This window comes from Euleptes europaea, chromosome 21 (genome assembly GCF_029931775.1).
Source record: "Euleptes europaea isolate rEulEur1 chromosome 21, rEulEur1.hap1, whole genome shotgun sequence".
Taxonomy (NCBI): Eukaryota; Metazoa; Chordata; class Lepidosauria; order Squamata; family Sphaerodactylidae; genus Euleptes; species Euleptes europaea.
The window spans coordinates 1967024-1994890 of record NC_079332.1 but is presented as its reverse complement, the minus strand read 5'-3'; the positions used below and the strand labels follow the sequence as shown (position 1 = coordinate 1994890).

The 27867-nt window shown below is 48.4% G+C and overlaps 1 protein-coding gene across 1 annotated transcript in view; it reads right to left on the bottom strand.

Annotated features, from left to right (window-relative positions):
* The window catches only part of LMF1 (lipase maturation factor 1), a 120950-nt gene that overhangs the window by 56960 nt on the left and 36123 nt on the right, over window positions 1–27867 (bottom strand). Inside the window, exons 4-5 of the mRNA XM_056866301.1 lie at window positions 26647–26795; window positions 20771–20836 (exon numbers count right to left, since the gene is read on the bottom strand). Coding sequence (XP_056722279.1) covers window positions 20771–20836; window positions 26647–26795 — 215 coding nt within the window. The remainder of the gene's footprint in view (window positions 1–20770; window positions 20837–26646; window positions 26796–27867) is intronic.

Sequence of the window (27867 nt, the reverse complement as noted above, 5' to 3'; positions counted from 1 at the left end):
ATCGAACGCGCACTGATATGTTGCCCATTCTACCATGAAGTTAGATCCAAGCTTATTTCCCCCTTGCCTGGTAAATTCCCTGAAGAGTCAGTTGAGCTTTTCGCTCAAGAAGCTCCTATTAGGAGATCCTCAGCTTACGCTCCAAACTGCCAAGTTCTGCGCTGTTGCTATTAAAACACGCAGAGCTTTATTAGAGAATGATTGTTAGAATATTTTTTACAATTTTATCCATTTTAAGGTGATAATTTTAACCAGGGGTTGCTTTTTTTTATTGATCTTACACCTTTATTTATATGGGCAGTCTGTGATTCTGCGGTGCAAAACAACTGAGTCTGAAAATTTTGATGTGCTGGCATGTGATTGGCCAGTTGACCGTATTAATACATTTGATTTGATTTGGGTGCCTCTGGTGCATATCGCCTTTGGAAGAGAGGGGTGAGACAGAGTGAGAGAAAGTGGACCGCAGATATAAACGGCTATAATTGAAAGAGAAAGGAAGGAATGGAAATCCCAGGGCCAACGGAAAGGAGTGTAAACAGGAAATCAGGGATAGTGGCCGGAAAGGCCGAAGCGCCCCAAGGGAAAACTGGCGCAGAAAAGAGCAGAGGGAAAGAATCAGAGCAGCGGAGAAGAGCGAAGCGCCCCGCAGGGTGCCAGGCGCAGATACAAAGGCGTGCGGAGGAACCGGGCCAAACTACAGCCCCCCAAGGAGAAAAAGCGAAGAAAGATCTTGCTTTCATAACAAAAATAGAGTGAGAAAATCCGTCCAAGAGAAAAATGTCTTGAAGCAGGGCTGCAGGCTATCGGGCGCCTCTGTTTGTTTTTGAATGCAGGAGACCCGCACAGGCCGGCTGAATCGGGCTACTCCAAAAACACAAGGCACCGATGGAAATTTGCGACCTTGCAACGGAGAAGCTCTGCTTTCGAAATCGGCAGGCAGCAGCCGGACGCCACCGGAGGTTGCCACAAGAGGAATGACCGAACGCCTGGTGTCTAGCTCCGGCTTTTCCTGGCCCGTTTCTGGACTTGGCCAAGAGGAGAACATGCTTGACCATGCCAGCACAACAGAACTGACTTTCCAGCTCTTCCCACGTTATCAGGATGGATGAGGGTCGGCGCTGCTGGATCATCAAACCACTGGCCCCTCTAGCTCAGCATCCTGTTTCACACACTGGCCGACCAGCGGACATTGCCTCCTAGCACTGATCTTCAAAGGTAGACTGCCTCTAGACAAAGAGGTTCTTTTGAGCTATCACGGCTAGCAGCCGATGATGGACTTAACCGCTGATGGATGCCTACCCACTTCCAAAGGAGGAAAAACAGTTATTTGTTGCCCAGTGTCAGCAGATAACATCACCTCTGGCCCGTGCTGGCCATGGTGCCAGCGTGGTGTAGTGGTTAAGAGCGTCAGACAAGGATCTGGGAGTACCAGGTTCAAATCCCCGCTCGTGCCATGGAAGCTCGCTGGGTGACCTTGTATCAGTCACGCACTCTCCGCCTAGCCTACCTCACAGGGTTGTTGTGAAGATAAAAATGGAGGAGAGGAGAATGATGCAAACCACCTTGAATCTCCTTTGGGGAGAAAGGTGGGGTATAAATGAAGTAAATAAAAATGGTGGTTGGGGTGTTCACTACCTCCTCCTTCCCCTGTCATTGACAAGCCCGCAGGAGTTTTAAGGAAACATAAGAACGTAAGAAAGGCCCTGCTGGATCAGGCCAAAGCCCATCAAGTCCAGCAGTCTGTTCACACAGTGGCCAACCAGGTGCCTCTAGGAAGCACCCAAACAAGATGACTGCAGCAGCATTTATCCTGCCTGTGCTCCACAGCACCTAATATATTTGGCGTGCTCCTCTGATCCTGGACAGAATAGGTATGCATCATGGCCAGTATCCATTTTAACTAATAGCCATGAATACCCCTCTCCTCCACGAACATGTCCACTCCCCTCTTCAAGCCTTCCAAGTTGGCAGTCATCACAACATCCTGGGGCAGGGAGTTCCACAATTTAACGATGGGCACTTTTTTTTTATTAGTTTACATGCTTGCACGTTCCTAGGACAATTCCCTGCAGTAAAAAAGGGGGGGGGGAGAAAGGGAGATTTTTTCAATTTAGAGAAGCTTCCTGGCTTAGTTGCCTGCAGGGAATTCTGACGTGCCATAGGGCAGAGCGCCTCCTTCCAGCCTCTTCTGTTTCAACTCTCAATATCCCATGCAGGAAAGGAAATTACAGCAAAATCACAGCTACTGTACTGATCTACTGCCATGTAGCCACACACACAAAAAAAGGAGGCTTCACCCACAGCATCGCCCAAACCAAAACATGCCACTCAAAAGCAGTTAACGTGAACTTTGATAAGAGGGATCCCAGTTCGACGCAGATGTTTCTAATCAATGCAAACCCCCCTCTCCCCGTTTACAGTAATTAAAACCACGTCTCCTTCAAATCCTGGTCTGGACTCAAGAATGTCTCTCTTGCCATCCTAGCTTGTGGCTATTTTGGCAATTAACGCAAACACTCCTCTTTGGCAATTCGACAGGGGTCAGAACACCTGCAGCGACAGGAGAGGAAGACGGGTTTCTCATCCTCCCAGCGGTGGCTGATTTGTGTGCCCCCCCCCCATTTTTGGATCGGACAAAACTACTCCTTGGAACTGTTTTCAGCAGGAAACCAATGAAAAGACTCCATCCTGGTTCCTACAACACAACCCTGTGGCTTATTTGAACTACAGTTCGTTCGCAAAGCCAGGTTTTGACTCGCGGACAAGCATTAAGAACATAAGAAAAGCCCTGCTGGCTCAGACCCAGGCCCATCAAGTCCAGCAGTCTGTCCACACAGTGGCCAACCAGGTGCCTCTAGGGAGCCCACAAACAAGACGACTGCAGCAGCATTGTCCTGCCTGTCTTCCACAGCACCTAATATAACAGGCATGCTCCTCTGATCCTGGAGAGAATAGGTATGCATCATGACTAGTATCCATTTTAACTAGCAGCCATAAATACCCCTCTCCTCCATGAACATGTCCACTCCCCTCTTCAAGCCTTCCAAGTTGGCAGCCATCACCACATCCTGGGGCAGGGAGTTCCACAATTTAACTATGCGTTGTGTGAAGAAATACTTCCTTTTATCAGTTTTGAATCTCTCACCCTCCAGCTTCAGATGACCCCTGCGTTCTAGTATTATGAGAGAGGGAGAAAATCTTCTCCCTGTCCACTCTCTCCAAACCATGCATAAGTTTATAGACCTCTATAATGTCTCCCCTTAGCCGCCTTCTTTCCAGGCTAACCAGCCCTAAGCGTTTTAACCGCTCCTCATAGGGCACTTGGCTTTTCCACTGAGCCCCCTTACCTCCGCAACTCCCCATAGCTGCAAAGATGATGTCTGAAAGAACTGAGGATACATCCATCCCACTGATAAGCCCTCTCTGAAGTTTGGGGCATGGAGCCAAGCTGAAATCATGGGGAAGAACAATAAGAACATAAGAAAAGCCCTGCTGGATCAGACCAAGGCCCATCAAGTCCAGCAGTCTGTCCACACAGTGGCCAACCAGGTGCCTCTAGGAAGCCCACAAGCAAGACGACTGCAGCAGCATTGTCCTGCCTGTGTTCCACAGCACCCAATATAATAGGCATGCTCCTCTGAACTCAAAGTTACTGGGTTTGATCCCCAGAATTTCCAGTTCCAAGAATCTCTGTTTCAAGTGCCACTCTGTACATCTTCCCTTACAAAGAAATCCACACAGCTACTCTTGTAAGTCTTACTTGTTTTGTTCCCCCCTCCCATCTCTCTACATCACTGGTTCCCAACCGGGGGTCCACGGACCCCCAGGGGTCCGCGAGAACTAAATTAAGGTCCGCGAAACAAAGTTATAAACCCATAATAAATTAATCTTTCCAATTAAAAGTTCTCTATTATAAAAAAAACATATTCAAATATTATTCTAAGTTTAATGTTTAACTAACAGTTATGATTAAAGTTTATTTTCAAATTCTCTGAATTTTATTTTGAACCTTGGGGTCCCTGCACCGAACAAAAAAGTCCTAGTGGTCCCTGGTCAAAAAAAGGTTGGGAACCACTGCTCTACATGGAGCTGCTGCTGAAAATGGCAGCCACGTGTCCAGCCACTCCTCTTTCTCCCCGCTACAGCTTGTGAGACTTGCCTACACTGATGCTACATTGCTTAACACGGGGCTGCTGCTGAAATCAATAGCTGCATGTTTGAACCGTTCCTCCATTTTACCCCTCACTGTCAGACTTACCTGTGCTGATTTCCCTATGCCTGCTCCTAATCTCTGGCAGAGGTGAGGGGTGGGGGAAGCAGGTAAGATTCGCTCATTATTATGGTGGGGGGGATTAGGGACAAGGGGCAGTTTCCGTGGCAATCGCCCTGTGTCAAGACCCCGGAGGACCCAATCTCACTTTGTTACAAAAAGCTAATCAATCTAAAACCACGAACAGCCACTTCATATCATACTCTCCTGAAAGCGGGCATGAAAGACGACATGCCGGATCGGGAAAGGGGGGGAGAAGACTATATACCTTCTCATCTTGTCCTCTGCCATTTGAAATTCTCTCTCTCTCTCTTTCTCTGCAATTTTAAACTAGAAACAGATGCCAGGAGCCAAAAGCATTTCTTATGTAAAATAAAAGTGGTGTATTATTTCTAAACTGCTTCCTCTCTGCAAACGGGCCCTGAAGGCAAAACTGACTTTCTCCAGTGCAGATTTACATAGCAGCTTCATACACAAAAAAAGCAAAAAAAGAGTGTGTGTGTGTGTGGGGGGGGGGGGGGAAACCCAGACGCCGTTCTTTGCAGGTTCTCCTGGGCTCAAGACCCCAGATAGTGAATAGTCTCTCTCTGGCCGAGCGGGAGCAAAGGACTTCTCTGGAGAAACTGTTTAAGTCTGAGAGTCCAGACTGCGAATCTGGTTAACATCAGGCAAAACAGAAGAGGCAAATTAAGTAATTTCTCACCCATTAATAGATTTAACCAGCCAGAAGTTATTGGATCCAGGCCATGGAGATTGCCTTATTAAACCCCAAATACCAGAAGCCAGGCTTCCTGATAGGGAGTGCTAATGAAAAATGAGCGGAATTTATGAGCACTTCAAATTTAATTAAAGCTGGGTCCCAGGTTCTTTAATTTCATCCTCGAGATGGGAATTACAGCCAGCCTCGCTGGCCATGGCTCCCTCTGAAGGACAGAGGCGTGCACCCTCGAGAATCCAACCTGGCTCGCACCAGTGACTTCAGAATCCAGGACACAAGTTGTCAAAATCTAGATCAATGGGATGGGAAGAGAACAGTGCCAAGAACCTTAGGGAGATCATGAGAGGGAGGGCATCTTGGCCATCTTGGAGTAGGGGTCACTGGGGGTGTAGGGGGGAGGTAGTTGTGAATTTCCTGCACTGTGGAGGGGGTTGGTCTAGATGACCCTGGTGGTCCCTTCCAAGTCTATGATTCTATGAACATGAACGCCCCTACACTCCTGGATTGGCACAAGGTCCCTGGACCAAATTAAATCCCAGATATATAAATATCCTTTCCTAGGAGATATCCGGGCTGGGAGTGCTACTGAATCCCTAAAGAACACATGAACACATGAAGCTGCCTTGTACTGAATCAGATCCTTGGTCCACCAAGATCAGTATTGTCTACTCACACCGGCAGCAGCTCTCCAGGGTCTCAGGCAGAGGACTTTCACATCTCCTACTTGCCTAGTTCCTTTAACTGGAGATGCCGGGGATTGAACCTCAGGCCTTCTGCCTGCCAAGCAGATGCTCTACCACTGAGCCACAGCCCCTCCCCAGAAGACCCTGGACCTCCCCTTACCCAACAAAAGCTGCATCCACTGAACTCATATCTCTGGCACGAAAGATGTACTGACCTCCCAGCAATTACCTCCCAGCACTTGTCAGCCCAAACACAGATAATCGACCAGTTCCAGCTCCGATATCAACTGGTGCTGATACCGACAACCGCCGAGCCCCACTCCGATCTTTCATCCCAAAACCCTTCGCCGTTTATGGCCCCGCTCTCCCAAGCCTGACATCTGCCGTCGCACATTAAATCGGTGGGAAGGAGCTCAAGAATGCCTTAATCAGTGTACTAATGACCCCTCTTTGTACGCCCGTCAAATTAAAAAGAATAAAAGTAGGCCCCCGCCAGTAACCAGAAACCACATTAATGAACATCTGCATTAATGATCGGCAGAACTGAGCGATCCGTGCTGCTTACTCTCTCTCTCCTGTCCTCATTTACTCCACATCTGTGCACACTCACCTATTAAAAAACAACAACACCGAACGGGCAGCGTCTCGTCTGATGCAGAGAGGCCAACCCTGCTACGTCTGAACAGATTTTCAGAAAAGCAACATTTTTAAAATATGCAATTTTGCAGAATATCACGTACAATCACATGCACAGCGGTCTAATCCCAAAGATTATATTACTGGCACACGGTTGTGGGGGGCGCTGAAGGTGGTAGTGTGCCAGAAAATGTTCAGGTTTGGGGTTGGGGTGCAGAATGTGGGGATAATCATAGAGAGACAAACACTAGAGGGAACAGTCAAATCCGCCCCTGGGGTCAGTGGAGGACTGGCCCGGGGGTCAGCTTGCCCGATGGCAAGTGGGTCCCCTTAAACATTAGACAATATACAGTGGGTAGCCGTGTTAGTCTGTTTGTAGTAGTAAAAAAGGGCAAGAGTCCAGTAGCACCTTAAAGACTAACAAAAATATTTTCTGGTAGGGTATGAGCTTTCGTGAGCCACAGCTCACTTCTTCAGATACAGCTAGAATCCCACATTCTAGCTGTATCTGAAGAAGTGAGCTGTGGCTCACGAAAGCTCATACCCTACCAGAAAATATTTTTGTTAGTCTTTAAGGTGCTACTGGACTCTTGCCCCATTAGACAATATGTTTAAAATGTTAATGACCTTTTAGTAAGTTTGAAAATATAATAGATTTGTTTTAAATTATTTACAATCTGTATTTACATTTAGTATCTACTGTATACTGCCAGTAATATATACAATATATGTACACAGTAATTACTAAAAGTATATACATTTACTTTGCAAAAAAAATTAATTGTACCTTTTTTCCACTTATGTATTTTTTTGAAAATTTTATTTATTTCTTATGATAATGAAATGATAGCCTTATAGTTGTGGGTGGGCCCCCCTTTGTCTCCTGGCAACCAATATTTTTAGACCCACTGTGGGGGGGTGCTCTCCCTCACCTGCCCGCCGAGCCCCCCTCCCCATCCCAGCAATGACACCAAAACCCATGGCCCAACAGAGCGGGGAGGCACAGCTGATTGCTGACCACCCCTGTCAATTCAGTAGCAGAGGGCACGGTTGATGCTCCACCTGTAGACCAGCCAAGGCAGCTGAGAAATGGGTCTCCTCCCAAGTGTTTGGAAAGCTGAATGGGGAGGAGGAGGAGGAGGAGGAGGAGAAGAAGAAGAAGAAGAAGAAGAGGAAGAGGAATAGGAGGAAGAGTTGGTTTTTATATGTTGCCTTTCTCTACCACTTAAGGGAGACTCAAACCGGCTTAAAATCGCCTTCCCTTCCCTCCCCGCAACAGACACCCTGTGAGGTAGGTGGGGCTGAGAGAGCTCTAAGAGAGCTGTGAGTAGCCCAAGGTCACCCAGCTGGCTTCGTGTGTAGGAGTGGGGAAACAAATCCAGTCCACCAGATTACAGTCTACCGCTCATGTGGAGGAGTGGGGAATCAAAATCCTTTGAGTCCACCGTTCCAAACCACTGCTCTTAACCACTATACCACGCTGGCTCCAGAGGAGGGGAGCAGAGGGAAAGGGGCATGCTTGAGAGTGAAAAGAGGGAGGGAGGGGAATGGGCTCCCCCATTCTCCTTTCCGAGTTGCCCTTTGGGAAGGCAAGCGCAGTTCCTGCGGAAAGCGCCTTGGGCTCCCATGGACAAAAGAGCCCTTCTCTTTCCGGCTTCGCGCTGCCCTCGCCGTGACTAATTCATTTGGCTGCCTCCATTACGAGGAGGGGGAAAAATCCTCATGACACAGGCTTATTTGGAGCTGCATCTTTTCCATCTCTCCCATCACAGATACCAGGGCTGGCCTTTTCTCATGCCTTTGCGAGAGGCCGCGCACCTGAGAGTAAAGACTACCTCATCCAGAAATGTTAGACGAAGCTCTGGGACGCCTGGGATTGAGAGCCAATGTTGCATAGTAGTAAAGAGCGGCAGACCCTAATCTGGAGAACTGGGTTAGTTTCCCCGTTCCTCCACGTGCAGCCTGCTGGGTGACCCTGGGCCAGTCACAGTTCTCTTTGAGCTCTCTCAGCCTCGCCTACCTCACAAGGTGTCTGTTGTGGTGAAGAAAAGGGAAGACGATTGTGAGCCGGTTCGAGACTCCTTAAAGGTAGAGGAAAAGCAGGGTATAAAAACCAAATCCTTCTTCAAATCCCATTTCTGCCATGGAAGCTTGCTGGGTGACCCTGGGTCAGTCGTTCTCTCTTAACCTAGCCTACCTACCTCCTAGGGTCGTGGGGCTGTGAGGATAAAATGGAGAAGAGAGAACCAAGTTCCTCAGAGGAAGGAAAGATGGGGGGAAGATGTGTTAGATGAATGGGATTCTGATTCTGTAAGCAGATTCTGCACTTGAGAGCCAGCATGGTGTAGCAGTTAAGAGCGGTGGTTTGGAGCAGCAGACTCTGATTTGGAGAACCAGGTCTGATTCCCACTCCTCCACATGAGTGGCAGAGGCTGGTGAACCGGGTTGGTTTCGCCACTCCTCCACATGAAGCCAGCTGGGTGACGTTGGGCTAGTCACAGCTCTTTTAGAGCTCTCTCAGCCTCACCTACCTCTCAGGGTGTCTGTTGTGGGGAGGGGAAGGGAAAGGTGATTGGAAGCCGGTTTGATTCTTCCTTAAGTGGGAGAGAAAGACGGCAGATAAAAACCAACTCCTGCTCCTTCTTCTTCCTAAAAGAAAGCTGCCATGTCAGGATGAACAGTGAACATAGTAGGATTGTAAATTTCCCCTTCTCGCCTCTCCTTTGATGAGCCAAGGTTGCTGGTGGAGGCCGACCGAGCTGCCACCCTGCACTCTCAAGCGGGCGTCGAACTCTGCCCACAGAACCCGCACTCAGACACAACCCTGTGTTGCCTGAAGGTGTGGATGGAGGTGGCCTGGAGGAGAAATTCTGCATTTCGCAAATGTCCACGAGCTCCTCCTTGCAGATAAAAACCCACAACCCTTTAAAGAGCCCCAACTGCGGCTTCTCTGCTAGCTGAATCAGAAAAGCCTCTTGGAAAAGCAAGGGCTGGAGCTCAGGTGAACCGCCAAGGGCAAAGAGAGCAGAGACGTGGGCACAAGCAGCTTCTGATAAGCTCCCGGCTGCACGGATGGTGCTCACTAGTCGAGTCCTCCAGCCACAGTGCGACAGGGAGGAGACAGGCCTACAAGGCCCTCGTGAAAATACTTGCAGGGGCGGAAATGCGAAGGAACAGGGAAGGCAAGAAGGAAGCCCCTTCCAGATCTCTAACACCCTGCTGTCCAGGCATGCAACGTCATTTCCATTCAGCTTGCTGGGGGTAAAGGAAAGACGACTGGGAAAAGCACTGGCAAACCACCCCGTAAACAAAGTCTGCCTAGAAAACGTCGGGATGTGACATCACCTCATGGGTCAGGAATGACCTGGTGCTTGCACAGAGGACCTTTACCTTTTTAAAGATATGCCACATGGCTACACACAGAAGCAGAGTGATCCGGCAGCTCTGGACCAAACACCATTCAAGATTAGCAGTGTGAGTCACTGCCGATTGTTAAGACTACTTGGAATGAAAAGGGGTGAGTGGGAAGGAAAGGCGCAAGAGAGATGTTTTCTGTCATGCATGAAAATGCAAAATGACTCCATCGAAATGAAGCCTACGTCAGCCACTAAAGCTGAGCTCCGTCAAAGAAAGGAACCGGCGCTTGGCTCTCCTCCTGCGCAACCACCCGCCCCTCCGAAAACAGAGGAAGGCACACTGAGGGTGCTGGTTCGTTCCTTAGGAACAGCATGAATTTTGCCACTGAAGATTGTGAAGGAAAGCTCTGGATTTAAATCCTAAGAGGCAGATTGAGGGATGTGTTTTGTTGGGGGCGGGGGTAAATCACAAGTGGCACTAGGATGCAACTGAGGGAAAGGGGAGGACGTTGAGTTTTAGATCCCATGCACCTCTTTGTATCTCTGGACTGCTCATTAATTGTGCGTGCAGAGTCACTACGTAACCAGAAGGGCAGCTGAGGAGGGCCGAGGCTACAGGGGTGCAGCATTCCAGGGTCCAGGGTATCTGGACGCAGTGTCATTGGGGGAGATGAGCGGCATATTTGTCTCCAACAAGCATCTTGTGTGTGTTCTTCTTAATGGGAGGGAGGCCTAAGCATAAGGGTGGCGGGGACCAATCTTTGTCCAGGGGTCCGAGGAAGCTCTTTTTGCAGCCCTGAGTCAGAAATTAGGAAGACTTTTCCGTCTAGACATTAGGAAGAATTTCCTAACAGTTAGAGTGGTTCCTCAGTGGAACAGGCTTCCTCGGGAGGTGGTAAGCTCTCCTTCCCTGGAGGTGTTTAAGCAGAAGCTAGATGGCCATCTGTTAGCAATGCTGATTCTGTGACCTTATGCAGATCATGAGAGGGATCGCATCTTGGCCATCTTCTGGGCGTGGAGTAGGGGGTCACTGGGGGTGTGTGGGGGAGGGGAGGTTGTTGTGAATTTCCTGCATTGTGCAGGGGGTTGGACTAGATGACCCTGGTGGTCCCTTCCAACTCTATGATTCTATAAATCCCTCCAACTAAAATTGGGGGACTGCTTGATCCGCGCTGATAACGTTGCTATTGTTATTAGAAGGAACTGGCGTGCAGCGGTTGTTTGTCAGTTTCGGCCCTGAATATCACCAAAAGTGGCTTTTAAATCTCCCTGCGAGTCTTGTCCCAAAGCAAAAGGTCATCTCTCTTGTGTCCTACTGACACCTATACTGGAAGTGATGCCTCTTTGGTGCAGAAGACACACAGCTCTCGGTTGTCGAGTCCTGTTTAGGGCAGATGGAGACAGAAGGGAAGCAAGTGTATGTTTTGATGTAGAAGAACATCCCAGGTTATGTTCTGCGTTCCTGGCCTTTTGCCAACCCTGCATTCCCCTTTCTCCAGTTCCAACATTTCACCTTACCCCTCTCGCTTTCCACATACCATCAGATACATTTATGCGGCACATATAATATTCCTTTCACCATCCTCTTTCCCAGGGCTCTTCTGCAGCCACAGCTCAGCGTGAGCTGGGTTGACAAGTCCTTTCCCTGCCAGAACTGTTTCCATCTGACAGTACTATGTGAAAAGCGCGTTGCATGAAGATAGATTCAACTAAAAAGAGAAGGTGCAGGGTGGGGGAGAGGTCACAGATGAGTAGGCCGTACCAGCCCCGGACATTCCTACATCTCAACAAAAAAGGATGCCAGTGGATGCCATTTTTGTTCTATGATGCGTAAGGATAGGACTTGCAATAATGGGTTTAAATTGCGGGTGGAAAGGTACCGGCTGGATATTAGGAAAACATTTTTTACAGTAAGAGTTGTTTGACAGTGGAATCAACTACCTGGGGAGGTGGGTGAGCTCCCCCTCACTGGCAGTCTTCAGACAGAGGCTGGATGAACACTTGTCAGGGATGCTGCATTGGGTAGGGGGTTGGACTAGGTGGCCTTTATGGCCCCTTCCATGATTCTGTGATTCTATGAATAACAGAAGTGGGCAAATGACACTCCACTCTGGAATCTTCCACCAGAATCCAAGAGCCTGTTGTTTCAGCGGAAGGCTCCTGGGTGGAACAGATCTGTTTCTGTCCTCATGGGAAGGCATACGAGAGACTGTGGTGACCGGCAGACTACGAGCTGGTGACTCCAGCGGTCCAAAGTCCCTTCTGTGATTTCCTGCTCCCGCTGACTGCCCAGTAGCATGAGAGAGCGATCGTCTCTGGGTGGGTAGAGGGCAACAGAAGGGAGAAGACTTCTCTGTGACCTCTTCACATGCCTGTGAATCTCAGCTCCTGACTCATAAAGCTCTCCGTCCTGCTACCAAAGGGGCAGGGTTACCTGCCTAAACCAAAAAGGGTACATCTATGTCAATTGTACAGAGAATTTTAATGGAATGAGAAGGTGTGCTGGAACATTTTCCTTTTTTAAACAAACAAAAATCCTCCAGGCCCAGCAACACTCTTGAGAGGAGACAGATGGGGGCCGAACCATAGAAACAGAGGCGTAGGCAGCTCCAACTTAACTAGAAAATTGAACCCATGCAACGCCACATGACATCAGCAGGAGAGAAACTCCCTTTTAAAAGGCACACATTAAGACGCTGCCCTGAGAGAACGGTCTCTCGGGGACCAGCAAGGCTGAAAGGCTTCAAAAACCTGGCAGGAGCCCTTGGACGATTCGCTTGGGGTAAAATGCATAACAGGAACCTAAGCCTGCCTCCCTGAGAGGCAGAAAGGGACTAATGAGAAATTACTATAGGACAGCACACCGAGTAAGCTGAGCCTGTAACACAAACACAGCGGGCAACCTTTCCAACCCCCACAAGGGCTCTCCGTCTCTCCGACCGTTCCCCTCCTCTGACCGTACTATTCCCACCCTCTACCCACCCCGTCCCCCTCTCCAGCCTAATTTTAATCTCCTGCAAACCCAAGCAAGCTTGACTCCAGCAGAATTATGGCTGGGGGGGGGGGACACGAATTAAGGGTCACCTCATAGAGAGCACATGAGAAAAGATGAATTAAGGATCCTCTAGGGATGAGCACACGAGAGAAAACTAATAACGTATCGCCTACTGGCAAGCACAGGACTTTTTCTCAGCTCCTGCGAGGGGGAGCTCAATCATCAACCGTCCCTCGCAACAGTCAGCTATGGAGATGGACGGTCAACAGGATGAGGTTTTACCCACCTTTTTGTGGGCATCTTGTGCGACCAGCATTTGCTAAATATCCAGCACAATCTCCCTCCCCTGTGAATCTCTGATGGAAGTGGATCTCCCCATGGAAAGGAGAAGCTCATGCAGAGATGAAACACGCATCCTCCCTCGGAGAGGGGACAATTCTGCTGCCACTCTGCATCAGAAGTGACTGTCACATTTAGACACTACAGCGCGGAAGCACGGCAGGAATTAGTAACCTCAGCTGCAAAACTAAAGGAGGAACAGCCCGAGCAGGGAGATTCAGAGGCCCTACACACTTCTTCCTTGATGGGTGGGTACTTTTTAACTCGCAGGCCCTTTTAATCACATAATGAATTTCTCATGGCGCACTAATGTGCCCGAGCGCAGAGTCTAAAAATTCCTGCACGCATCCACAAGGGTATATTTTATGATAAAAGCGACAGCAGTTTCCTAATTCCATATCAGGCCCAGCAACCACTGAACGGGGCCCAAACCAGCTTTCGTTAACCACCAATTCGGAATTCTCAAACCTATAAATTAAATTAATAAAAAAGGGACAAAGGCTCCTTTTGTGCCTTTTGGAAGCCTGGAGGATTTTACAAATAATAAGACTGGAAAGTGATTTATACTCCCAGATTAAAGGCCAGGCCGGCACGCACGAGGAAGCCGCTGTTAACCCCTTCAGGAGGAACGCCTTCGACGCTGGCGTGAAGTCACAAAACGCCGCGAGCAGCCGCCTGCAATTTGAAAAGTTAAGAGTGCCGAAAGCCGAGGAGGGGGTTGAATTTCACAGGTTACATCAACAGAAGGGAAAGCAAATAACTGAAACTGAGTTACAGAAACTATTCCCTAAAGCAAAGTTTGTGCTGACAGCCCAGTAAGAAATAGAAGAAGAAAAAAGCAGAATTTTTGGCCAGCGATAATTTTAAGGCAAAAACAAAATGCATTTGAAAACTTGGGAAGCGTAAGACACAAGTCCCGTCCTTCTCCCGCAAGAATCCAACAGATTTTCTACCACCCACAGCTCCTGCCTGGTACGGCCGCCCATCAATTCTGCCACCTACAACCCTCTTGACGGCTACGCCAAGCACGACACCTGCCAGTCTTCCCTTCAGCCCCACCGCCAGCTGCACCCCCTTCGCTTCCCCCGCGTTCAGCCTCTTCCCGGGGCGTTTAATTAACAAACCGCAGCAAAGATCTTGCTCCTGCCTCCCCGTGACAGCTGTCCTCGGAGGTATGGCTGCGTTGGGAAAGTGTTCGGAAATCACCGTGACGTACTGAACCACTATCACCAGGCTAGAAATTTTAAAGCAGCGTACAGGAAAAAGAAAACGGGCATCCAAAATATTTAACAGAGGCGTGCCGAAGGGTGGGGGCAATCAGTATCAACTTTGCTTATCGGCCCACCAGCTAACTGCAGAAAGTCAGGGTTGTGCATGCACATTCAGAGACACACACTGAGGAGTATCTGTATGACAAATGTAGGATCAACGTTCTTATCTTCATCAGGAGGACCATATCTAACTGCGAAGAAGGCGGGTCGGGCCAAGCACAAAAGGAGAGGAGGAGGAGGAGGAAGAGAAAGAGGAAGAAGAAGAAGAAGAGCTAGCTTTTATACACCAATTTTCTCTACCTTTTAAGAAATCTCAAAACGGCTTACAATCGCCTTTCCTTCCTCTTCCCACAAAAGACACCTTGTATGGTAGGTGGGGCTGAGAGAACTCAGAGAGAACTGGGACTGGCCCAAGGTCATCCAGCTGGCTTCATGTGGAGGAATGGGGAAACCAACCCGGTTCTCCAGATTAGAGTCCGCCACTGGTGTGGAGGAGTGGGGAATCAAACCCAGTTCTCCAGATTAGAATCCACCGCTCTTAACCACTGCTCCACACTTCCATGCCAAAAGCATTGTCCTACCATTTCCGGTTGTGTCCACAAAGGCCTCTTTCTGTACTGTTTTGATAGATCTATCCAAAAGCTAAAAGCTTCTTAAAGGGTCAATGTGGAGACCGGATTCTGTGTATGGAGTGAGCTGCCAAGATTAATCTGATTAGAACTGAGGCAGGAGGAAGACAGAGAAAGAAGTGACATGACAAGGGGGCAAAAAAAAACCCATTTCAAGGCAGGTGAGGGGTGTTGTGTGGTCTCGTAAGAGAGACTCCACAAGCAATGGAAAGACGACATCCAGCCGGCGTATAGGAAGCCGTGGCAAGGCTTAATGCAAACCCTTAAGAAAACAGAAGACAATCCAGGAATGAGAATCATGTTACCGCTGAAAACACCACTGGCACATTACCAATGCATGCACGCCACATGACTGACAGGCGCTCCTCGGGATGTCAAGCGTGGAAGGAGAACGCTATCTTTTTGTAACACAGACCTCAAGGGAAAATGAAGAGAGAGTGCACGTCCTGAGGGATTCTTCCATCTAGAGCTTACGATCTTACTTTCGGTGGGGTGGGTGGGGGAGGTAGAACCAAACACAAAATCGGCTGGAAAAGAGGGTATTCATCAGTGCATGTTGGAGCTGTGACTTAAAGCGGGGAACCAACCCGATGAAATCCACCGAAGCTTTAAAATCGTGCATCTCCGGAACACATCAGGTGAGCAGCCACTGTCAGGTGCGACAGAACGGAGAGTCCACTGTTTTAAAGAAGGAGATTGTGACACCAACAGGTACAGGGAGGGAGTTCGATTTTTGTGCACCGCTGCACACGAGGCCCCCATCCCTGGGCCCCAGTTCTGCCCTTCCAGCTGCCTGCACCCCCTCTCCACCGTGAGATGCGCTTGCCGAGGAGGGGGCGCTCTAATTGGACCTCCATCTGCCTCCAGACACACAAAGATCACAATGATTCATCATCAGTGAGTCACGAAAGTTTTCGAGTGTCGGTTTCAAGACAGTTACATCACTCGACATGTGGCGGTGACATCACCGGGTGCCGCTCAGTGCTCTCCCCGCCCCCAATACCACCTCCTTCAATTGGAGAGGGGGGGAGAACTTGGTCTTTGATTGGGGGGGAGAAGAAACACTGCCCCCCCCCGTTGCTTTGACTGCGCTAACAATGACTTTGGTTCATCAGGTGTAGAAGGCACTTCTGATTCACCAAGACAGGAGCAGGAATCGGACCTCGGAGTTAATAAAGGGCAAGCCTGAACAGCCCTAAGAACACTGAACAGCAAGTCTTGCTCCGGATGTCTCCAAGATGCCAAAGCAGCCATTATTCTGGGAAACCCCGAAGTTGTCGCTGCATGAGTTGGTAAAAGAACTGCGTGCGAACGCTACCTGAATGATGGAAAAGAATAGTTCTATGGCTGCCCAGAGAAGTGTTCCTTGCAGGCACACAGGGGCATGGCGCGCACAAAGAACTGTGCAACCTCTCTAAAAGCACAAGGCAGGATCTTCCCGCCCCCTCTCTGAAGCAACCCCAATCCAAATCACGCTCTTGTGGCCAAACACACGCACACGCCCTCGCCTTCTGATCTTTTATTTCAGATTTGGCGCAAGAATTGTGTCTCCCCCCCCCCCCCCCGGTTGGGGAAAATGTGAGCATCAACTGGATCTTGGTTCCAGCTAGAAAGGGAAATAAACAGCCCTTGCTTTCTGCTTCTTAGAGTAGTAATCGCTTGCGACCAGCTCCGCCCCGCATCTCCACCCTCCCTCCACCATGCAGTAGCCTGGCTCAAGATCAGAATCCTGCGTCGTCAACAGACCATCACATTCTGCAAGTCTGAGATCTTTGGCTCGTGCAGCTCTGACCGTTTCAATACCTCCAGCTACCGTGTTTTCTATTCTCCCTGGTTCGCCCCATCTCCCAGAAAGACGGGTAGGAGAAAGGAAGGAAGGGAGAAGAGGCAAACGTCCTGATCCCCTTCGTTCCCTATGGCTGGATTTACAAAATGCTTCCCCAACACCTTGGACTTTCTACACCATGCTGTTGACTCAGCCTTCTGGTTCAATGGCAACGAGAATTGAACAGCTCACATGTCAAACGTTCTTTGCAAGAGGGGTTAGTCCCGCGCGGCCAAAACAGTGAAAATTTGAGGGGCACCCGAAAGACGATGAAATTTAGCTAGTTTTTTAGATGGAGCTGCAGTGCCTCTCGTGTAGAAATTAAGCCGCACCGCAGGATGTAGATTCTCTAACAGGTACATTTTTAGGAGAACACAAATCCCTGCTCACCGTGAAGCAAAGGGGACCTCGGGCCTGCCGCTCCAGCCTGACCTGCCTGCCACAAGATTATCGAGAAGGAAAACAGAGGAGAGGTGAACCGTGTTCGCGGCCCTGGGTGGGATAAAAACACGGCTGACAGACCAAACTTTACGCTGAAAGTTATTCCTGATGAAAGAGATAAAGCAACAAAGTTTTCGTTCACTTCTCTGGCTCACTTTTCACTAAAGAATGGGGCTCCGCCATTCAGCTGATGACTGTACCGTCAGTCCTGCGGGAACTGCCTCCAAAAGAAACCGCAAGGAGCCGAGGCTTCTTCTCAACAGACCTGGCATGTTTTGAGCCGTGACGCTCTTTCTCCAAGATTATTCCTTTTCTTCCTTGGGCTCTTCCCAAAGAGATCAGCCGGCCTGCCTTTCTCATCGCTTCTGAAGAGACAGAGACCCCAGACCTGTTTGAAAGAACTGAAGGAAGAAGAGAGAAAAACACCCTCGAGGTATAGAGGCTTGATGCCTCAAAACACATCGGGTCTTGAAAGCAGTTTTTCCGCAGCACCCTCTTTTGAAAAAGGCATTGTTTATTATAGTAATATTTGTTGGTTTTTATGCACAGAAGGTTTTATTATTCAACAGGGATACAATAAACCATTCTGGAACAAACAGCAAGAGAGAAAACAGAATGGAAAGAAGTGGGGGGGAAAGAAGGAGGCTCCGTGGTTGGTTCACCGCTGCCTGTTTCACAAGGCCGCCGCCAATTTTTTAAGGTACACTTTTCTATATGTGCTGACCATCTATGCATCTGTTGCATTTCCATCCTGCATTTCTGCCAGGAGCTCGGGGCAGCGTACGCAGCTCTCCCTTCCTCTACTTTATCCTCACAACAACCTTGTGGGGCAGGTGAGGCTGAGAGAGAGTGTAACTGCCCAAGTTCGCCCGGCAAACTCCACGGCAGGTTTGAACTCCAGCCTCCTAGATCCGAGCCCTGTGCTCTAACTGCTACACAAGGCTGCCCGCATGGGGTAGGGAAGCAGCTCCATCGTCCTGTATCCGGTAGAGAGGAGGGAGAGTTTGGATGTCCGCCATGTTGGAATCTCAGGCTCTGTGGGATGAGCCTGACCTTATGGTCTTCTCTAAAGTCATTCTGGATGCCGTTCCAGCTCAGCAACCACCTCACCAAAAAGTCTGGCTAGAAATGCCAGACTCCTTCTCCATCAAACAGTGAGACTTGGAACTGTGGATTGCAAGCCGTCTGAACAGTGATGTTCTCTCTCTCGTGAAATATCTGGGCGGCTGTTGATTTCTGGGAGACGCCGCCAACTGCGTCGAAAGGGTCTGCCTCCTTCTTGGCTTGTTCTTGCGCGATTTCTTGCTTCCCCTTACAATCTGCATTTGGCCCGGTTTACTTGAAGGCCTGGTCTCTTGCTCGGAACATAACGCTTGAGGCACGACACAACCCAACACAACAAACGCTTCCCACTCCTTTCAGTTCTGGCTGCTCTGTTGGGCTGGTTGCGTCCCAAAATGTGTTCCAGCAAGTCAGGGGTGGGGGAATGAAGAATTCAGTTTAAAAAAACTTTCATTACCCTGATTATTTTGGGATCGACTGTATCAGAGACGGACTCTCTATGAGCCTCTGCCTTGGCTGGGAAAGCTCTGAAACAAAGCTTCTGGCACTGCTGAACTGGTGCAGCACACAACTGGGGACGGACGGAGCACGTCGGAATCCGTCTGGCTCCCCTTCCCAAGACGCAGGCGCTCTGAATCAGCCAACTCCGTTCGGGTTCTGGCTCCTTGCAGATGGAACTGCAAGAGAAAGCAGCCCACATACCACAAAGCTGAGTTCTCCGCCTGTTTCTTTGGGAGGGAGCCAGGTCCACGGGAATCTTCAGAATTATGGCAAGGCGGTACGCTGCAAGAGAGGAACCATCTAAGATTCTGCGCCCACCAGACACAAAAGTGTTCCCAACGAGCAGCTTGGCGATACAGTTTGCTTTGCAAAGGATTCTACTTTGCAGGGTGGCATTAGGCAAACTACCATTAAGGCGAACTAGGCGGTCGCCTAGGGCGCAGACCTCAGAGGGGCACAGAACTGGCCTGAGCAGCACAGTTTTAAACCGATTAGTTTCTTTGGGGAGGAGGAGCAGCAACTGACCATTTATATTTTTTTATTTTAAGATAAATACCACAACAGCGCTATGGAACATAATTATAATGTCTTATAAAAAGTTTCATGCTTTTGTTTTTCTACAAGACATCTGTTTTTGAAAATTGGTTAACAATGGTGGGGCGGGGACAAGTAGTTAGCCTTGCCTAGGGCATAAAAATGACTGGCCCCGGCCCTGGTGGCATCTATAGCTGGCACCTTCTCCTTCGGCAATACAAATTTCTAGGCATCTTTTTTCTAGACTGAAAAATCCCAGGCTCTCTGGTCTTTCCTCAGAAGGAAGGTGTTGCAGAGCTGGAAAAAGGACGAAGGAGGGCAGCCAAAGTGATTATGGGGCCAGAACACCTTCCCTATGAGGAAAGACTGGAGACCCTGGGATTTTTCAGTCTAGGAAAAAAAGATGCAAAAGAGGTTTATAAAATTATGCACGAAGAAAGTGGCTACAGGCAGTGATGTCTACAAGCGTGTGTGTATGTGTGTGTGTGTTAAGTGCCATCCAGTCGCTTCTGACTTATGGTGACTGGATAAATCAATGACCTTCACAACGCCCTTTCGTTAGCGGCCTTGGTCAGGTCTTGCAGGCTGCGGCTTCATTGATCACGTCAATCCACCTCATGCTGGGTTTTCCTCTTTTCCTGCTGCCTTCAACTTTTCCTAGCATGATGGTCTTTTCCAGTGACTTTTGTCTTCTCATGATGTGACCAAAGTACGATAGCCTCAGTTTAGTCATTTTAGCTTCTAGGGAGAGTTCAGGCTTGACTTGATCTAGAACCCACTGATTTGTCTTTTTGGCGGTTCACGGGATACACAAGACTCTTTTCCATCACCACATTTCAAATGAATCAACTTTCTTCCTGCCAGCTTTCTTCACCGTCCAACTTTCACACCCATTCATGGCAATGGGAAATACTATGGCATGAATTATCTTGATCTCGGTTGCCAGCAACACGTCCTTACACTTAAGAGTCTTTTCTAACTCCTTCACGGCTGCCCTTCCCAGCCCCAGTCTCCTTCTGAATTCTTGGTTGCAGTCTCCCACGAGCATAGATGGCTTTAAAAGAGGGTCAGAAAGATTCGAGGTCCAGCAATGGCTACTATCCATGGTGACTGAAAGGAGCCTTCATATATAGAAGCAGTACACTTTTGAATACTAGTGCTAGGAGGCAGCATCAGTTTATGCTAAAGCAAAAGCTACTAACGGATGGGCAGCAAAGGAGGAAGAGAGGCCAAATAGGAATCATTCACATGGCTGCAAGCAACAATTCAATGCTACATCTGAACTGACCCAAAGAGTCACCTAGAAGTAAGAAAGGAAGGGAGAAAGAGAACTGGATCTTTTGGGCACGCTAAAGAAGGGATGGGAGCAGGAACAGCTTCACTAGGAATTGGCAGATGGTGACGGTTGAATGTAAAACAGGAGTTCAGCAAATCCTGGCAGGGAATAAGAAATAAAGGCCAAGAGAACAAATATTTCAAGGAAAAGATGGTGTTTTTTTGAGTGGCTCACCTCATAATGGTAGTTCATGCAAGTCAACTCTCTCCAGCAGCGATCCCCGCGAATTTTAATCAATCCCTGTCAAGGAGAAAAGGAAAACGGGGGTTATTTTCACCGCAACTCAGAGGAGAATTCTCAGAAGTCAACCATTAAAGGCCAGGGGGAAAAAATGGGAATGCTGGAAATGGAAGGGAGGGGGAGTCCCGAAACCACACACAAAGGCACACAACCTAACACCAAATGTTAGGGAACTACAAGCTGAGCTCAATAAACTGACATGAGTTACACACACACACACAAAACTGGATTCAAGAGGAAATAAATCCATCAAAACTCACGACAAAAATGGAATCCACTGTGGGATAAATGGCACCTTCAGGTCTGCCTTCCCTGAGCCACTGGGGACAGCCAGGAGGGTAGCCACAAAGCCATTCCAGATTATTAGATAGGAATTTTCTGAATTCTGACATCTTTATGCAATTCAGTTTGCTGGGGGCTGTTATTATTTTGGAAGTACCAATCTGAACTCAAGAGGGAAGATAGCAGAAGACTTTAAGGCCTCAGCTAGAAACTAAACTTGCAGTATTCATATAGGCCATATTTGCACGGTAATTAGCAGCGCGTTCCAGGCTGAACTGCCCCACATATTTTTTTGAATTTTGCACACTGAACCATCGTTCCGGGAGGACGCTGAGAAGCCCACCTCATCTCTAATTTGTAGGATTTTTATTTGTAGGCATCACTAAGGATCCCTAAACTGAAGGAATTAAACTATAAAAAAAGAGGGAGGGATGATATCCTCATAGCTGCCCTAAGGGATTGTAAGGCATGCAATCTCTCGAACCCAGGACCCTGACAGCCAGGGCCTATTAGTACCAGTGTGCCCCTTTCCCTGAGCTTGAAGGGAGCCACTGCCCTTTTCTTTGAGTGGCTAAGCAGGGAACTGCAGGGTGGGCCAGCCCAGTAGAGACATCTGACCAGAGATTCACTTTAGGCTATGAACGTTTGAACTCAGCCTGTTCGTCCTCGTCACTTGCTCCTTGGGAAAGGATCTAGTATGGCTCTTTCTGGTTCTTCCCCATTGCCTCCGTGGGTTTCCCCTTCTCCTTCTGGCCCTTGGGAACTACGGTCGCCATGTCGGGTGTGTGACCTCTCCTCTGCCTCAAAGACACCACCCGCCCCCAGCCGCTGAGGCTGGATTAGCCAGATCCCCTCCCTGCTGGACGTGGCACCACTTGGCAAGAAGGGCAGGCTAGTCACTCTGAGACGTGAGCTCCCGGGCACATTTCTAGCCCCTGAATCGGAGGCTGGTCTTTCCCCGCCCCGGTTTGGCATGTTTGCATTTGAGCCTTCCGATGGACCGCAGAGACCACAGGCAGCCCGTTCCCCGCCCCTTGTTACCTGGCTGGGGACCCGTATGCAAACGCCGTGGAACAAAGGAGCTCTTTGCTGTGAACCTGTAACTGCTTTGCCTCGAATTCAAATAACTCCCGTAGGCAAACGGGTTTTTGCAAATCACACAAATCTCCAGCCAGGAGAACAGTTATCCTCAACATAGTTCACTTGGGATGAAGTTGCTTTTGGGTGGAGGGGGAAGGATCCAGCTCCTGGTTGCCTTGCGAGTAATGAATTGTCAGCTGCCTTTGGGTATGGCCCCTCTCCCGACACACAAGCAGGGAGTTTGCCAAAGAGAAAACAAAATGTATTGAACATAAACCCCTTCCGTCACACAAAATCCGTCCCTTTTCATCCTTCACCCAAGATCTGTCCCCTTCTTTCACAATGATAAATCCTAAGTACTTCAAATGTCATTCTCACACTGAGCCTGCCTGACCCTCGTTCATGGTTTTCCATTTTCTAAAACTTTCGTACGAAGGTGGAGAAGATGGAGATAGGAATATCCGTCATTCATCTCTCGGTGTCCCCCTTCTCTATGCAACGCAGACATCATACATTTGTTCCCCACACCCCATTTCTAAAGTGTCAAAGAGAACAAAGTCGACCTTTGCCAAGGAAAATGAATCTCACTGGAGGGGTGGGGGGAGGCTGTTGCAGCTGAATTACCCACAAGGAGATTGGCTGGTTGTCTCAGAGACCGGCCTCCAAAACTCTGTTCTTGAACAGGGATGAAGAAAGCGTGGTGGGAAAGAGGACAGAGTTATCCTCAAGACCACTTCTCTTCTCTAGGTTGCCCCAGGGACCTCTCCTAGACAAGACCAGCTCTAATTACTGCTATCTTCTATGTTTCCCCTCTTTACAACATTTTTAAAAATCATGTTGGAAAAACGGGGGAAGGGGTCTGGGGCAGACTGTGAACACTGTAGTTGGGAATGGAAAGGGCCGTCAAGCCAAAGCCAACTTATGGTGAGCCCCGTATGGTTTTCAATGCAAGGTTCCTGTTGCCGGCTTCTACGTAGCAACTCTGGATATCTTTGGTGGTCTCCCATCCAGGGCTGACCCTGCTTATCTCCCAAGATCTAATGATGGTGGTTTGCCACTGCCTGCCTCTACGTAGCAACCTTGGACTTCCTTGGTGGTCTCCCATCCAAAAACTAACCAGGGCCAATCTTGCTTAGCTTCCGAAATCTGATGAGATCAGGCTAGCCTGGGCCATCCAGGTCAGGGCAAACAATATAGTTTGCCCTTTATATAATCGACAAGTTCATTTATGCGAAGTAGGATTCTGAATGGCTATGGGGATTCAGTTGACGTTATACCTACCCCCATATAAAGGTTGCATGTTTTTAAAAAATCAAAACACCAAACTCAAAAGCTTCTGAAGAACCTTAGCAAGCCCATTTGTCTGTCAATGTGATTCAGTCTGGGCGGGGGGGGGGGGGAACCGATTGGGCAGGGGGGGCATCCATCTGTTTCTTCCCCGTGCCACCAAAAATATCCCCCCTCCAAAAAAAGGGGACTGCCCCAGCATTTGATTGAAAACTCACTGCACGTGTGGATGGGATTTCTGAAAGACTCCAGATGCTCGACCCTGTGCCTTTTTAAGCCACCAAAGGAGGCTGGGGGGGGGGGGCTGCAGAGACTCTGAAAGAGTCTTCTAGCCGAAGGGCTTTTCCTTGGGCAGCCAAAGAAAGATCTGAGAAGCACAAAAGGAGGGTTGCTCAGAAGTCAAGTATGAGATCCCTACAGAGCAGGGGAGTGCTGCAGCTGGAAGGTCGGAGGTCAGAACATTGTAGGCATCAGTTCCCAAAAATTCCCAGGAAGCTCTCCGCTGCCGGAGCCCGTCCCTTCTGATTTCTTGCGTACAAACGCCCGATAAAAGCACAGAGAAGAAAGCACCCTTTCTTCGCAGCCCCGGCCCACGTTAATGCAATAAAACAAATTGGGGGTAATTGCTCTCCATTTCAGAAAACGGTGGCAGGGAGGAATACGTGGCTGTCAATTAAATCCACTGAAAACGACCCTGGCAAGTTTGGAACGCGACGAGCCCTTGGCTTAGGACGTTAAATTCAACATCTTTTCAGACCTGGCTCTCCTTCTTTCGACGCATTGCTTTGGGAGGCTGGAGAGCTGATCTCCCCCACCCACCTCGTTCCCAGTAACTTCCTTCATGCCAAAGCACCCACATTAGGAAGCCTCGCAGAAGAACGTGAAGCCGGAAATAAAGAACTAGCGATGTGCACCAGAAAGAAAATATGGTCTTTTCCCACACAGTTATCAGTATTCTGTATTATTCCTGAGAAGTCGGGTCACTATGATTTCCGTTTTATTGGCAGAAAACAGAACACTGGGAAGACCTGGTTCACGGACACCCCGTGAATCCCTGGTAGGGGATAGAATTTGAATCCGGGTCTAACTCTAGCTATTTAATATGAAGTGAAAGATTCTGTGATGCTTTTATAAATTAGAAGGAATAATACACACAGGGCTAAATGTATTCCCATCTTCCATGGCTGCATTGCACACTCGCAAAATTCATCCCTGAAATAACTGCTTTGCTTTTTTACTATTCTTTTTTTTAAAAAGTAAGCTAAAATGAGGCTATCGTATTTGGGTCACATCATGAGATGACAAGAGTCACTGGACAAGACAGTCATGCTAGGAAAAGTTGAGGGCAGCAGGAAAAGAGGAAGACCCAAAAAGAGATGGAATGACTCAATAAAGGAAGCCACAGCCCTCAGTTTGCAAGATCTGAGCAAGGCTCAAAGACAGGACATTTTGGAGGACTTTCATTCATAGGGTCACCATGAGTCGGAAGCGACTTGACGGCACTTAACACACACACAAGCTACGAGTTCTGATGGATGTGAAGTCAGGCTTTGCGGTATGCAGGTAATGCCTTGTGAAACTAACAGTAAGTGTGTGAGAGAGGATTAAGTCTTTTACTGGACTCTGGCTGCGGCTCCGTGGCCTATCTAGCTCCTTTGCTCCCTGCAGAATTATGCAAATGGTTCTCTCTTTGCATAAATTTACACACTTGGCACTGAGCTTGGATTACAGGGCACATGATTTTACTGTTCATTTTTGCCTGGATGGCCCAGCAGGATAAACAGGCGTAACGCTCTCGACCCAGAGACCAGTTTGCAAATAAAACTGGCACTGTCCCGAGAGCAACCCCTCCAAAAGGCAGGGGAGGTTTTTCCGCTTTGCTTTCCCGCTTTAAAAACTAAACTTCAGCCAACTGAACTTCGGCTGCGCTTAACAGGTGCATGAGTGCCTCGCAGCCCAAGGGGTCCCTTGCTGTGGGAAGGGGCTTGATAGCTTTTGCAGACCACAGAGCCTTGTGCAGTCTCCCGGGAAGAGGCAGGTGTCATTTCAGGGACAAGAGGAGGAGTTTACCAGGCCAGCATCAACCAGCACCTGCATTGAAGGGGAAAGACAAAAATGAAGGGAGGAAACATTTTCCTAGCTCCGTTTGGCCAGCATCTTCGAACGCAGAGCACAAGGGAGATTGGAGGAAATTAAAGAGACCTCATCAGGAACCGTGAAGGTCCTCAAATAATTCAAGAACCGGTAGATGGAGAATCCTTAGCCCCTCAACAGGCTACCATGTGGAGATTTGTAACCCCCTCCAACGGAGCCAAAATGTTCGAGAAAAGCAGCCAGTTTCACATGCTTGGAGAACAGGGGTTTGTGATGTCAAAACACGGTGTACGTACCAGAACAAGGGCTCCTGCCCCTAACTGAGTGCACAATGATATCCTCGTAAACACTGGGCAATTATTGTTATTCCCAAATTATGGTTTTTTTAAAACTTCTGCTCCACCTGTCATTGAAAGCAGGTAGTATTCTATGAGCGCACAAGACACAGCCGGGTCAATTTTTTGCTTCCCTTAAAAACAAAATATGCACTGTTTGTCAGCATTCCGTTGCTGACATTATGCCACCTAGGCAAAACCTGGCAAACATCAGACAACATCACAGCAAACATGTGCCTACGCTAAAGGGTACCTTTAAGGGCTACACCCACTCAGTCTGAATTCTAGGACAGGAAAGACTGTGGGCTGAGTCTCTGGAAGGGACATGGAGTCTCAAAGCAACAAGGTCAAGTAAAACCTATTTCACAGAAGAAGTTCTTTTCTAACTAGGATGGGGATGAAGGCATTTTAGCCCTAAATGTTTTCTCTATATTTATTTCTCTTTCATATACCCTTCGAAGTACACAGAAATTATTAGCCAACAACCATTGACAAGCCTATCTATGTTAGCCATTCGGGGGCTTTTTAAAAAACATATACATATTTGAAAAGGGTGTCTAATGGTTGCCTGAAGGCGATCTTTACTAACCACAAGCGACCAGACACCAAGATATTTTACAAGCCTGATTGAAGCAAGAACTGGTCACTTCTTCCATCCCCTTAAGATCAACAGCTACAGTGGGGACCAACCAAATGTCAAATACGATGACAAAACAAGAAACGTTCACTTACCGCTCCCAGCATGATTCTGAAGATAAGCCATCGATAACCCCAGATGACGATGCGGGAAGGGGGTGTGTGTTTGGGCAATGGGGAGAGCGTCCATAATGGGCAGAGGAAGATCCCTAAGAAACCCGTTTCGAGAAGCTGAGATTCCCACCCTGCAGGGAAAGACAGAGTACCATTAGTTACTACAGAACAAAGGGATGGTGTAACTGTGAAAGACAGATAATGTTTAAGAGTGTGCTCCTCACTGAAGGCAGCAAAGTGATCATGCTGGGGTACGAAGCCGGCTTTCTCGCGTCTGAAACCAACAATTCCAGAATCGAGGATCCAGTTTTATAAATGGTGAACAAAAAGCTTTAAACAGGTCGTACCATTTCAGGCTGTGGGTGGACAGCTACGCTCAGAAAAAAGCAAAACGCCTTTTGCGAATAGAAAACAGCGCTTTAAAGGAAAGGACCGAATGCATCCTTCCCCTGGACTTGATGGATTTGAGTGGACTGGGGACATTGAGACATACTACTTCCTACCTGTAATCTATACTCCTTGGATTTATCCCTTGATTCTGTCAGGATAAGGAAGTTGGGTAGTTTTCGAAATTTAAAAATGGTCGTCCCTGGAGGTGGGTCCAGAAGTGGAACCAAGGTGTTTGGGGTAAGCCGAGAGATGAAGCTGTTTATTCACGAAAGAAGCTTAAAAAATTGTGGCGGGGGGTGGACCTCCAGCGTCGCTCCCTTGCACATCTTCAATGGGCCCCACCAGTTAAAAACTAGCTGTGCATCAAGGACCCTGGACTTTTACAGGTCACAGCACCTTTTCAAGAGATGGGAGAGGAAATTCGGGGGGGGGGGACTGGTTACCAATTTTTCTCACTGCATATTTGCTTCTTTCTCTTTTTTTAAACGCTCACACAATATTTTCTCTTGCAATCTGATTAGCAAGACTTGTTTTTAAACAGCAAAGAAGTATTGCAGCATTTTAAAGATTAAGGGACTTAAAGCAGAAGCTGTCATGAATCAGTACCCCCTTGGTCAGGTGCATCAGCCTAGAACGACAACTGCAGAAACTCCATTGCTTACACCGGGTGTACCTGGACTTATTGTTTTAATCAGGCAAACTCATTTATAATTATACATTTCAAAAATATACCAAACCTCCCGTTTTTTCACATTGAGTTGAACACGAAACCCACTCCATGCTCATAAAGTAGCAAGGTAAGTTTTACTTTGG